General features: G+C 43.7%; 1 protein-coding gene across 7 annotated transcripts in view; it reads right to left on the minus strand.

The window, feature by feature from the left end:
* Positions 1-12991, minus strand: part of mocos (molybdenum cofactor sulfurase) — a 464568-nt gene that overhangs the window by 411204 nt on the left and 40373 nt on the right. For 5 of the 7 annotated variants that reach the window (XR_011593368.1, XM_070881148.1, XM_070881147.1 and 2 more), the window contains exons 2-3: positions 8850-8939; positions 5220-5286 (exon numbers count right to left, since the gene is read on the minus strand). Coding sequence is in view for 6 of the 7 variants with exons in the window: in XM_070881148.1 (XP_070737249.1) it covers positions 5220-5286; positions 8850-8939 (157 nt within the window). In the remaining variant the exon portion in view is untranslated. The remainder of the gene's footprint in view (positions 1-5219; positions 5287-8849; positions 8940-12991) is intronic. The other 2 variants (XM_070881150.1, XM_070881149.1) reach the window with 1 other exon arrangement.

Raw genomic sequence — 12991 nt, forward strand, 5'->3', positions numbered from 1 at the left:
TCATCTGAACGTAGATGTTATAACCATGCATCAATTGTGGATACAAACCGTATTAGCCATTGGAACCTGTTGTCTTTCCATGATAGTACCTAGTCAATTAGCTTATGCCATGCTCTTGTCATGTTTTGCAGAGGAAGATATCTAAGAATCGATCTGAGCAGAGTCGCACGGGAGGAGGCCCTGCTCAACTGCAGTTGCTCAGCGAGCTCGAGTAGGGTGCAGCAGCACTTATGGGCACCCATTGTCGCTTGGCTACTACCTGTGGTGGTGCAGATCCCTCCCTTGCATCACGTGAGTAATGTGCAAAGCAGTGTTAATTCAAAATAATGTAATGGCATTTCATTATAATAAAAGAATGATGTCATGTTATGCATGCAGCTTCTGTGCTGCTCTCAGGTTAACAACATAAGAACGAAAGAAATAGGAGCAGGAGCAGGGCATCTGGCCCCTCGAGCCTGCTCCGCCATTTAATAAGATCATGGCTGATCTGATGTAGGGCTCAGCTCCACTTCCCTGCCCGCTCCCCATAACCCTTCACTCCCTTATCATTCAGAAGTCTGTCGATCTCCGCCTCAAATATAGTCACTGATCCAGCCTCCACAGCTCTCTGGGGCAGTGAATTCCACATAGATGTATGTACTACCATATGATGCATTAAAATGTAATGTCTCTCGGTCACATTTATTGTGGTAGTACTGCTCCTGCTACGTATACCAGAGCAGCGCAAGAATCGTGAGTACCCTTCTGTTTTAATAAGCTCAATTGTGTTTTGCAGGTCGTCCAACTTAACAGGCGCAAAGGGAGGCCGCATCTGTCCCCTTATAGGTGATCATCACCACGGGTGCCGAGGAGATGGAAATCACCGAGGTGGATGCCCCTTGCATCCCCGGTATCTGATGTACCTGCGGCCACATCATCGTCTTCGACAGAAGTAGTAGCGGGTCCAGGCTGCTTGCAGCAGGCAACCCAAGGCATCCAACAGTGTCCACGCCGACCCCATGGAGGTTGAGTCAGCGAGGTTGGCATGCGCTGCGATGGGCAAGTCTGAACGAGGACATGGTTGCGCTGTGCAGGGAGAGCGTCGACCTCAGTCGAGAGCTCCTCCAGGCGTTTGGCAGGTTGACCGGGAACATTGGCAAAATGTCCGTTCACATATCAGAGGGTATGGAGCACATGATTGTGGCAATGGGCTAACAGACCGCCGCCATCCATGCCTTGCAGCATGCAATAGTGTCGGGAGACGGCACTACACCCCAAGGTGCTGTCCCACCAACCGCCAGCACAGATTCCTTCCGACTCGGAAAACGTCTTCTCCTCCTCCACCCCGAGAGGATGCTGCCACCGTCACCACCCCCACAGCAGCAGGCCTTGAAGTCCCCTGCTGTAAGTCGTCCTGGTCCCATTAATCAATTACAACAGGGGGGGGGGCTAGTATATTAGGATCTGGAGGGAAGCATGGCTGCAGGTGGGGGGGGGGGGGGGGGGGAAGCTGTTATTGTTATTGTTGTTGTATTTTAAATTTATTGTTGGTGACTGTTGGGGGTGGGTTGTTATTTGTTACAGTAAAAAAATGTTAAATTATTTAAATATTTTATTGCATTTTATAATTGTTGTGCAGTATCTTCTAATAACGTAAGATAAGGAAAAACATGAATACAATTGATGGAAAACAATGGCCAGGCCAGGCAAGGATAAAACGTAATGCAACTGCACTGTTGTCTTTCCATAACTGTCACCAATGTAAATTCATGCAAAGCTTTCATTTATGAGCTGCTGACACAAGAGTTTTGCAGCTGCTTAACTCCCACAGGGCTTTTTCAGTCTTGCGGGGGGGGGTGGGCGTGGGTTCGTCGCTAGGCTGATTGTCCTCCCAGAGGTCCTCGTCATCCTCCTCCTCCTCCTTGTCTTCCTCTTGCCCTCTCTCCTGAGGTGGACCGGCAGGCCCATCTGGCAATTGTTGTCCTCTCCTTATAACTAGGTTATGCAACATGCAGCACACCATAATAAACTCAGCAACCTGGTCAGGATGATATCGTAGGCTGCCTCCTGAGTGGTCCAGGCACCTGAAGCGCTGCTTAAGCACTCCAATTGTCTTTTCGACGATATAGCTATTTGGCTTTCATTGTAGCGCTTCTCGGCTTCCGTCTGGGGATTACGCAGGGGGTTCATAAGCTAGCTGGCAAGGCCATATCCTTTATCCCCCAGCATCCAACCGTGACCTTGTGGCTGACTCTTAAACAAGTCAGAGACAGTGCTCTCACGCAAGATGTGCGCATCATGGATGCTGCCTGGAAAATTAGCATTTACTGCCATGATTATTTGGTTGTGGTCGACAACGAGCTGCACATTCAGGGAGTGGAATCCTCTGCAGTTACGAAACACCTCCGCATCCTGTAAAGGTGCTCTCAGGACGATATTGCTCCCTGCACCTTGGGGAATTTTGATATTCACGAGAAACCCAAAGCCCTCTCAGTCTGTGCCTCTTTGGTCATAGAGAAGTTTATAAAGTCCATCCTGCAAGCGTAAAGGGCTTTAGTCACCTTTCAAATGGAGCAGTGTGTGGCGTGCTGAGAGATACCACAGATGTCGCCAGCTGAGGCCTGAAAGGAGCCCGATGCGTAGAAGGAAAGTGCCGCAGTAACCTTTACCTCAACGGGCAGTGTGGTCCTGATGGTGTTAGTAGGCTGCAGATCTCCCTTGATGAGCTGGCATACCTCAGCGATGACCTCCTTTCGGAGGCACAGCCTCCTAACGCACGTGTTATCGGACAAGTTCAGGTATGATTGCTTTTTCCTGTAAGTGCGTCGTGTGTAAGGTATCCTCCTCTGCAGCAGTCTGTCATCTCTTTGATTGGGCACATAATGTTCTTCAGTATACCTTCAGCCTGCAGCATGTGATTATTGACCAATACGGGTAGAGAAATTACAGACCCCATCACTATAAATGCCCTTAGATTTGTCCTCAACATTTAAATGTGATTACAAGAGTCAATAAGGCTCTTAAAATCTCTCACAAATTAAATCTCTTCATAAGCTCCAAAATAAAGAGTCTCTTTCAGTTCCTCCGACATTCAAAATAGCATCCATAGTGGCCAGTTCTGCCGAGTAGTGGGGACCAGCTTTTCTCCAGCGATCTCCTCGTTGAGCGATCAGCCCAGCGATGTGTGGGCGATGTGGCGAAAGTTGCGGTGGGCGATCTCCTCGGCGATAGCAGATTCATGTGTGCCGAAAGTTGGGCTGGTGATCAGTGGCCGATGTTCCGGCTCAACTTTCCACTTTTAAGCTAAAATAGGCCTGCCTATTTGGGCGATAGATGGGCGATAGCCCAGCGATCATCAGTGGAAAGTCTAGCCCTTGAACTTTACTTGATTTCCTTATAGAGTTGGGGAGGAATTTTCCAGTTTTTTGTTCCATGAAATCTTCTTTTTGTCTCCTTCAAGCATTAACATAACTATAGGTTTTGGAGGGGTGGGGCTGGGGGGGGGAGGGGTGGGGGGTGGAGGGGAGAGTTGGCGCATGAGATTACACTGTGGTTGCAGTGTCCAATGGACAGTGTGAGCATTGATGGACCGGATAGTCATTTCTCACCTTTCTTTTCATGGCCCTGAATTCTCGGCCCCTATGGATGTGTATGAAGTGCACACGCGCCCCTATAGGCCCCACAAGTTCCGGGTTTAGGTATACGAAGCGCATGCACCTAAACCCAGAACTTGCGATCTGTCAAGAATCCTCTTGACATATCCACCGCATCTGGAATAAAGGGCCTCCGCGGGCACAGAGTTCAGCTATTTGCCCAACTCCTGTCCAGCAAATGTCCTTCAAATTCTTATAACTGATAAAAGCAGGCGTAAGACTTTTAAAGGACAGAGAAATACATTAAAAAAATAATTTAAACATTTCAAATCCTGTTAAATAAGGCAAGTTTATTTTTAGACCCTTTAAAATATGTAAAAAAAACAAATTTTAATTAAATTTGTGTCAAATAATTAATTAAATTCCCTTTTTATTTTCAGTGTTTCTGTACTTTTGGGGGTATTCCCATTCATACTGATGGTGATTTTGTATATCGGAACTCACCATTAAGTACGAATTGGAATACCCCTATTCTGATAGGTTGTGCAGGCCCACGTGATCCCACTGATGCGTATGAAACCCTTACACTCCTGGGATATGTGTGTGTCTACACAGGCCTTTGCATAGAGGCCCAGGACTGCAAGTCTCCGAACCTCCGGAACCACCAGATACTTTTGTAGAAATTTCTGAGGTCGGTGGCATCCAACCGCAATTTCTGGGCCCATATGTTGCATACTAAACTTTAAAGAAATGTCATTTTACAAAGGAAAATTAGACTGAAATAACTCAAAAAAATGAAGAAATATTCCAAACTTGAAAATTAGGAACTGAAAATCAAACCGAATGTTATGCTTCCTACTAAATATATTTGCACACAAAAAGATTCATAGTTGTGTCTACTTTTATATCAGGTGGGGATTTTGAATCTGCTCATTAATCTACCAAACAGTTCTCTCAAAATAAAATTGCAGTTATCTTCAGCAGCTGAGCTGAAGATTTATGAGAACACATTCTCTTAATGCTCACTGAAGGACCAAAGGTTCGTGTTAAATGTGCTTTCACTCTTGTGTTGAAATAGGATATGTTCTGCTCTCAATACGACAAATTATTTAGGGATAAATGCATTTGAATCTTCTGTTTTCGACAAGATCGTCAATTCTTGTAAACTTCATTCTAATTTCAACACAGAGCTTACATTCAAAGACCTTTGGAAAGATAAAAATCAATACCAAGCAGTTCTTAAATGTACATTTACCACACAAACAAGGTCAAGCACTTGTAAAGATTTACAGAATTTGATCCTGGTTCGTTACAAATTAATGTTGCAATAATCTTTAGCTTTTGTTAACTATTTAACTTCATGAATATACAAATAAATACATTCTTGCACAAGATTTTAAAAATTAATTGCTAGCGGGTATAAAACAAAACAAAATCAGACAGAAAGAGAGAGAGAGATGCAGAGACAACAAGGCAGAGACTGAGAGGACCACTCAAACAGATAGAGACATACAACTGGGGTGGGGTTGGTAGAGAATGTGAGCGACAAGCATGCAGAAAAAGAGAGGCTCACAGACTGACTAACTTTACAGGATGAAATTTGAGGAAGTAGCTAGGTACTTGTGCTAAAATGCCTTATCATCATACCTGTAACGAACATGTTCAATAGTGTCGTGTGTCAGTCTACTGGCAATGTTTGTACTATGAGGGTTACCTGAAAAATATCAGAAGCACATGAAAAATTAATTAATAACCATTAATCACAAATCTTCAAAATCTTATATGTTCTAAAGTTCATTACAACAATAAAGTAGCGCAGCTGCTACAAGTTCACCTGAACTTGACAAAACTAGAATGCATGTTATTGGATATCTAGAGCTAGAGTTGTGTTTTGCCAGCACCAGATTTTTATATTTTAATCTGGTGACAACAGCAACTGGTAAATCAATGTTCCTGCTGGTGTTAATGCCAAGTTAATACAGAAAACAGTAATGAGGGAGGAGGAAAGCTACAAAACTACAGACCAAACTGCTGAATTTCCACTTCTTTTAAATGCTAACTTGCAGTTGAGTGATGGAAGTTTGGAGATTCGAAGTTACTTGTAGATTTCCAACTCAAACTGGTTGCCTTGCTATTTTTTTTAACAATTTTGACACTTTGAAGTATGACATAGAAACATAGAAAATAGGTGCAGGAGTAGGCCATTCGGCCCTTCTAGCCTGCACCGCCATTCAATGAGTTCATGGCTGAACATGCAACTTCAGTACCCCATTCCTGTTTTCTCACCATACCCCTTGATTCCCCTAGTAGTAAGGACTTCATCTAACTCCTTTTTGAATATATTTAGTGAATTGGCCTCAACAACTTTCTGTGGTAGAGAATTCCACAGGTTCACCACTCTCTGGGTGAAGAAATTCCTCCTCATCTCGGTCCTAAATGGCTTCCCCCTTATCCTTAGACTGTGTCCCCTGGTTCTGGACTTCCCCAACATTGGGAACATACTTCCTGCATCTAACCTGTCTATCCCCGTCAGAATTTTAAACGTTTCTATGAGGTCCCCTCTCATTCTTCTGAACTCCAGTGAATACAAGCCCAGTTGATCCAGTCTTTCTCGATTGGTCAGTCCCGCCATCCCGGGAATCAGTCTGGTGAACCTTCGCTGGACTCCCTAAATAGCAAGAATGTCCTTCCTCAGGTTAGGAGACCAAAACTGTACACAATACTCGAGGTGTGGCCTCACCAAGGCCCTGTACAATTGTAGCAACACCTCCCTGCCCCTGTACTCAAATCCCCTCGCTATGAAGGCCAACATGCCATTTGCTTTCTTAACCGCCTGCTGTACCTGCATCTGGAGCGTGAAAGAATCAGAATGTACAGAATGTACAGATAGATAGATTGATAGTCATAGAAGGTGCCTATTCTTTTTTAAAAAGTAGATCGTATTCATCCTAACCACAATTTATGGAAACAATACTAGTGATAGGTTGAACTATTGAGCCTTTCTAGCTCTATCATCGAGAAGCCATTGGCCTGATGTATTAACGCTGATTTCCTCTTGCCACAGATAGATGCTGCCTGACCTGTTGAGTATTTCCAACACTTTCTGCCTTCCTCGACTTCTCTGTCTCCATTTCTACCGATAGGCTATCGACCAATATCCACTATAAGCTCACTGACTCCCACACCTACCTTAACTACACTTCCTCTCACCCCGCTCTCTGCAAGGACTCTATTCATTCTCCCAGTTTCTCCGTCTCATCTGTTCTGACGATGCCACCTTCCATATCAGTGCTTCCGATGTGTCTTCCGTTTTCTTCAACCGAGGATTCTCTTCTACCATGGTTAGTTAATAGGGCCCACGATCCTGTCTGCTCTATTTCCCGCACTTCTGCTGTTTATCGCTTCTCCTCCCTCCCAGAAACATGATAGGGTTCCCCTTATCCTCACCTTCCACTCCATCAGCCTCTGCCATTTCCGCCACCTTCAGCGTGATCCCAAACACATCTTCCACTCCCCTTTCAGCATTCCAAAGGGACCGTTCCCTCCGCGACACCCTAGTCCACTCCTCAATCACCCCCAACAGCCCCTCCCCGTCCCATGGCACCTTCCAGTGCAAATGCAGATGCAGCAACACCTGCCCTTTTACATCCTCCCTTCCCACCATCCAGGTCCTTCTTCTTCCAGGTGAAACAACGATTTACTTGTACTTCTTCAATTTCATATACTGTATTCACTGCTCACGATGTGGTCTCCTCTACATTGGGGAGACCAATTACAGTGTAGTCAAGCGTGACCCCCAAGCTTTCGGTCGCCTATCACTTTAATTTTTCACTCTATTTCCATGCTGACCTCGGCCTTCCACACTGTTCCAATGAAACTCAACTCTCAAGAAACAGCACCTCATCTTTTGGCACTTGACAGCCTTCCAGTTCAACAATTTTAGATCATAACCTCTGCCCCTATTTTTTCAGACGGTAGCTGTTGATGATTCTGCCATCCTCCATTTACACCTCTTCTAGACCCATCTTTTGTTTCTTTACTTGTCCTATTACTATCGCCTTTTGCCTTGCACCATCATCCCTTTTGTCATTTAATCTCGCCTTTCATCCTATCACAGATCTTCCCTTTTGTTCTTTCCTCCTTTCCCCACTTTCCCTGCCTCTGTACTTGCTTAAAACCTGTTACATCTCTAACTTTTTCCAGTTCTGACGAAAGGTTATCGACCTGAAATGGTAAGTCTGCTACTCCCTCCACAGATGTTGCCTGACCTGCTGAGTATTTGCAGCATTTTCTGTTTTTATTTTTTTTTAAGAAGTACTGGTGGTTTTCAAAAGCTGTTAATGGAAGTTGAAATTTAGGGCTTCAGGAAAATAAATATCACAGTTACAATCCCTATAAATAGGAAGGAGATGAAGGCTTTGGCGAGAGTACAGAAGGGATGTACTGTAATGGTTCCAGGGATGAGGGAATACAGTTATGTGGATAGATTGGAGAAGCTGGGGCTGTTCTCCTTGGAGCAGAGAAGGTAAGAGGAGATTTGACAGAGCTTTTCAAAATTATGTTCGGCCGGAATTTTCTTTACCTTCCCAAGCTGCATGAATCCCATGCCCATGCAGGGACTAAAAGCATCCCAAAAATTGATAATCAAGGACCTATTGTGGAGGGGGAACTTAAAACAATCGCTATCACTAGAGAAAAAGTACTAGGCAAACTAACGGGACTAAAGGTGACTAAGTCCCCTGAACTTGATGGCCTGCATCTTAGGGTCTTAAAAGAAGTGGCTGCAAAGATAGTGGATGCATTGGTTGTAATCAGTTCCCAACCCGCTGTCAAAAATAACAACTTTCCCACCCAAACCGCCACCGATCATGCCCGCTACCACTCCGGAAAATCTTGGCTGAAGGGTTTAGATAGCATAAATAAAGAGAAACTGTTTCCAAAGGCTGAAGGGTCAAGAACCAGAGGGCCCAGATTTAAGACAATTGGCGAAAGAACCAGAGGCGACATGAGGAAAAACGTTTTTACGCAACAAATGGTTAAGATTTGTAATGTACTGCCTTATATGGTGGTGGATAGCCTTCAAAAGGGAATTGGATAAATACTTGGAGAAAAAAATTTCAAGGATATGGGAAAGAATGGGGGAGTGAGACGAACTGGATTGCTCTTTGAAAGAGCAGGCACGGACTCTATGGTCTGAATGGCCTCCTTCTGTGTTATACTATCCTACTTCTACTTTAAATTTGAAGACAAACATAGAAATTATTGCAAAGATCCTACCATAGGTATTTTCTGCAAGGTCTTGGTAAAAGTGCTGAATCTGACTGTGTGCATAAAGTGTTGTACCTCCATGGTCCAGGTAAGTAATTCCTAGAAAAATTAAAACAGGGATAAAGTTTTTTCAATGTTGAGATATTAAAAAAGTGATAGCTGAAATAAAAACAGAAAATGCTGGGAATGCACAGGAAATATCCAAGAGAGAAAGTTAGGTTAACACACAGCAAGTAATGTACTTTGTCCTCAATGATCTACCTGTTGCAGAAATGTCTGTTCACAACAGCATTACATAAGAATATAAGAATTAGGAGCTGGAGTAGGCCATTCAGCCCTTCGAGCCTGCCTGATCATGGCTGATTTTCTACCTCAGCTCCACTTTCCTGCACTATCCCCGTATCCCTTGAATCCTATTATTATTTTCTAAGTGCCCTGTTACCACGACCTTAATAATAGATTCTAGCATTTTCCCTACTACTGATGTCAGGCTAACTGTTCTCCATTTTCTCTCTCACTCCTTTCTTAAATAGCGGGGTTATATTACCTACCTTCCAATCTGCGGAAACCGTTCTAGAATCTATGCAATTTTGGAAGATGACAACCACTATCTCTATAGCCACCTCTTTCAAAACCCTAGGATGTAGGGCATCAGATGTAGGTCCAGGAGATTTATCAGCTTTCAGTCCCTTTAATTTCTTCAGTACTATTTTTTTTACTAATACTAATTTCTTTCAGTTCCTCATTCTCACTTGGATTGGCAGGAGTGACCACACAGTTCTTGTAAAATATCGCTTCCACAGTGAGAACATCCTGCATTGTGTAATGTAGCAGTACCACCACACTAAGTGAAACAGACTCAGGATAGATTTGGGAGCCTATAATTGGGCATCCATGAGACACTGTAGGTCATCATGGACCCTGATGGCATGCACCATAGGCTATTGAAATGAAATCAAAGAGTAAACAGCCAAGGACTCTAGCTACAATTTTAAAATCCTCCTTAAATATGCAAATTATAGCTGATGTTCAAGAAGGGAAAGGAGGATAAACCGGGTATCTAAGAATTAGTTAGTCTAATACGAGTTGTGAGCAAACTCTTCATGTCTATAATTGAAGACAAAATTAGTGAGCATGTAGAAATGTACAGGTTAATCAAGGAAAGCAGTATGGATTTGTTAAAGGCAAGCTACATTTGATAAATGAATAGAGCTTTTCCAAAAAGTGATCACAGGATAGATAAACATACAGTAAAAGTGGTTTCAGAAGGCATCTGATAAATTGTCTGACAAGAGGCTTGTTAGAAAACTTCTGTTGTATGTTACAAGAGGAAATGTAACAAATAAAAATTATGCGTTGTTTGGATTGGAGAAGGGTTGGAAGTGGTGCACTTCAGTGGTCAGAGCTAGACCCGCTTTTGTTCTCAATAAATGGGATAGATTTTAATCTGAAGTGGGTTTCGGGCCGGCGAAGGGTTGAGATGAATGTGAAATGCAGTTGCTGGCCTAAATTTCAGACCTGGAATATTTTAACTCCCGGGCCTCATTTAAATGCTGCTGGTGCACTTCCCACCCAGAACAGGCATAAAGAGAGCGTAGAGCAGCTATCGGCATGCAAAGATTGCGTGGCCCTTAACTGCCAAGTAAATGGCTGGGGGCGGGTGGGGGTAAGGGAAAGTCTGATGCACAAGAGACTGCTGCTGATCCCACAAAGAAATGGCCTCTTCATTCTTCCCAGCAGCTGTCAACCTGCTTCACTATGGTGGGAAATCCATAGCAGTTTCCCCATTCAGGCCCTGGTTAAATGCCATCAGGTTCCTATTGATGTAATGAGATCCTGACTTGCATACATTCATGAGGCTGCCGCCTATTTTAAGTGGGTAACTCAACCTTGCAGTGTGTCACACAGGATGATCAGGAGTGCATTTGAATCAAATGTTAGCAGTGAACTTGATGTTGATGTTGAGTGAGTAAATCGCTGTTCAGAAGCAATGGAGGAAGGCTGAGAGTGACATTTGGTAAGATGAAATGGTGGCTCCAAGTCATATGTGAATGCCTGCAATCAGTTTGGGAGGGAAAGATGACCTGAAGTGAAAGAGAAATGTAGCGCCTGTGAATAGTTTGAAATGCAGATCCAGTGGAATATTAGCTTGAAGCAGCTGAGCAGAGTGGCACAGCGGAAACGTGCTCGGTCCATAACCCAGAGGTCAATGGATCAAAACCATTCTCTGCTTTCAGCAAGATCAGCTTTTTCACAACTCATTCAATTGCTGTCCACAATCAACGCAGCGAGGCTTAGAGACACTTAGTAAAGGGTCAAGTAATGGCAATGAGTACTGTGGGGAATTCCTTCAGTCTTACGTGAAGGCTCAGAAGAAAAAGCTGGCCAGGAGGATTACATAGGATAAACGGCACAGTAACAGGCCACTGGAGGAAGGTATACAGTGTTGTTCCCCAGGGGTCGCTTCTAGGACCACTGCTTTTCTTGATGTATATTAATGACTTGAATGTTTGTGTACAGGACACAATTTTAAAATTTGAAGATGACACAAAACTTGGAAGTATAGTGAACAGTGAGGAGAAGAGTGACATACTTCAGGAAGATATTGACAGGCTGGTGAAATGGGTGGACACGTGGCAGATTAAATTTAACGCAGAGAAATGTGAAGTGATACATTTTGGTAGAAAGAATGAGGAGAGGAAGTATAAACTAAAGGGTATAATCCTAAAGGGGGTGTACCTGGGGGTATGTGTGCATAAATCTTGAAGGTGGCAGGGTAGGTTGAAACATAGAAAATAGGTGCAGGAGTAGACCATTCAGCCCTTCGAGCCTGCACCGCCACTCAATAAGATCATGGCTGATCATTCACCTCAGTACCCCTTTCCTGCTTTCTTGCATACCTCTTCATCCCTTCAGCCGTAAGGGCCATATCTAACTCTCTCGAATATATCCAACGAACTGACATCAACAACTCTCTGCGGTAGGGAATTTCACAGGTAAACAACTCTGAGTGAAGAAGTTTCTCCTCATCTCAGTTATAAATGGCCTACCCCTTATCCTTAGACCGTGTCCCCTGGTTTTGGACTTCCCCAACATCGGGAACATTCTTCCTGCATCTAACCTGTCCAGTCCCATCCCATCAGAATTTTATATGTTTCTATGAGATCCCCTCTCATCCTTCTAAACTCCAGTGAATAAAGGCCCAGTCGAACCAGTCTCTCCTCATATGTCAGTTCAGCCATCTCGGCAATCAGTTTGGGGAACCTTCGCTGATCTCCCTCAATAGCAAGAACGTCCTCCCTCAGAAAGCAGTTTAAAAAGGTTTACGAGGAACCTGGGTTTCATAAATAGAGGTATAGAGTACAAAAGTGTGGAAATTATGATGAACCTGTATAAAACACTAGTATGGCCTCAATTGGAGTATTGTGTCCAATTCTGAGCACTGCATTTTAGGAAGGATGTGAAGGCCTTAGAGAAGGTGCAGAAAAGATTTGAGAATGATTCCAGGAATGAGGGACTTCAGACTGGAGAACCTGGGTTTGTTCTCCTTGGAGCGAAGATTGAGAGGAGATTTGATAGAGGTGTTCAAAATCATGAGGGGTCCAGACAGAGTAGATCGAGAGAAACTGTTCCCGTTGGTAGAAGGGTCGAGAACCAGAGGACACCTACTTACAACTTGAACTAGATGAAGAGTCCAAGTCATGTTTGACTATAAATACTCATCTAGCCCTATATCAATTTAATAGGCTACCGTTTGGAGTGTCTTCCGCCCCTGCCATATTCCAAGGGTGATGAACCAGATTTTGCAAGGTATTGAAGGGGTAGTATGTTATTTGGATGACATACTAATTTCAGCACCAAATAGGCAAATTCATAATAACATACTGAATGAAGTCCTCAAACGGCTAGAGAAGCACAGAGTACGAGTGTCTGCTCGTAAGTGTAAGTTATTTAAAAACTCAGTGGAGTAATTAGGGTACAGAGTAGACAAAGCTGGTTTACATCCGAGCAAGGAAAAATTGGATGCAATCAGAAATGCACCCACTCCCAGAAATGTCACTGAACTTTGTTCATTCTTGGGTCTTTTGAACTATTATGGGAAGTTCCTACCAAATTTGGCTACAGTATTACATCCACTGAATGAACTTTTG

Source organism: Pristiophorus japonicus, chromosome 5 (assembly GCF_044704955.1).
Source record: "Pristiophorus japonicus isolate sPriJap1 chromosome 5, sPriJap1.hap1, whole genome shotgun sequence".
Classification (NCBI taxonomy): Eukaryota; Metazoa; Chordata; class Chondrichthyes; family Pristiophoridae; genus Pristiophorus; species Pristiophorus japonicus.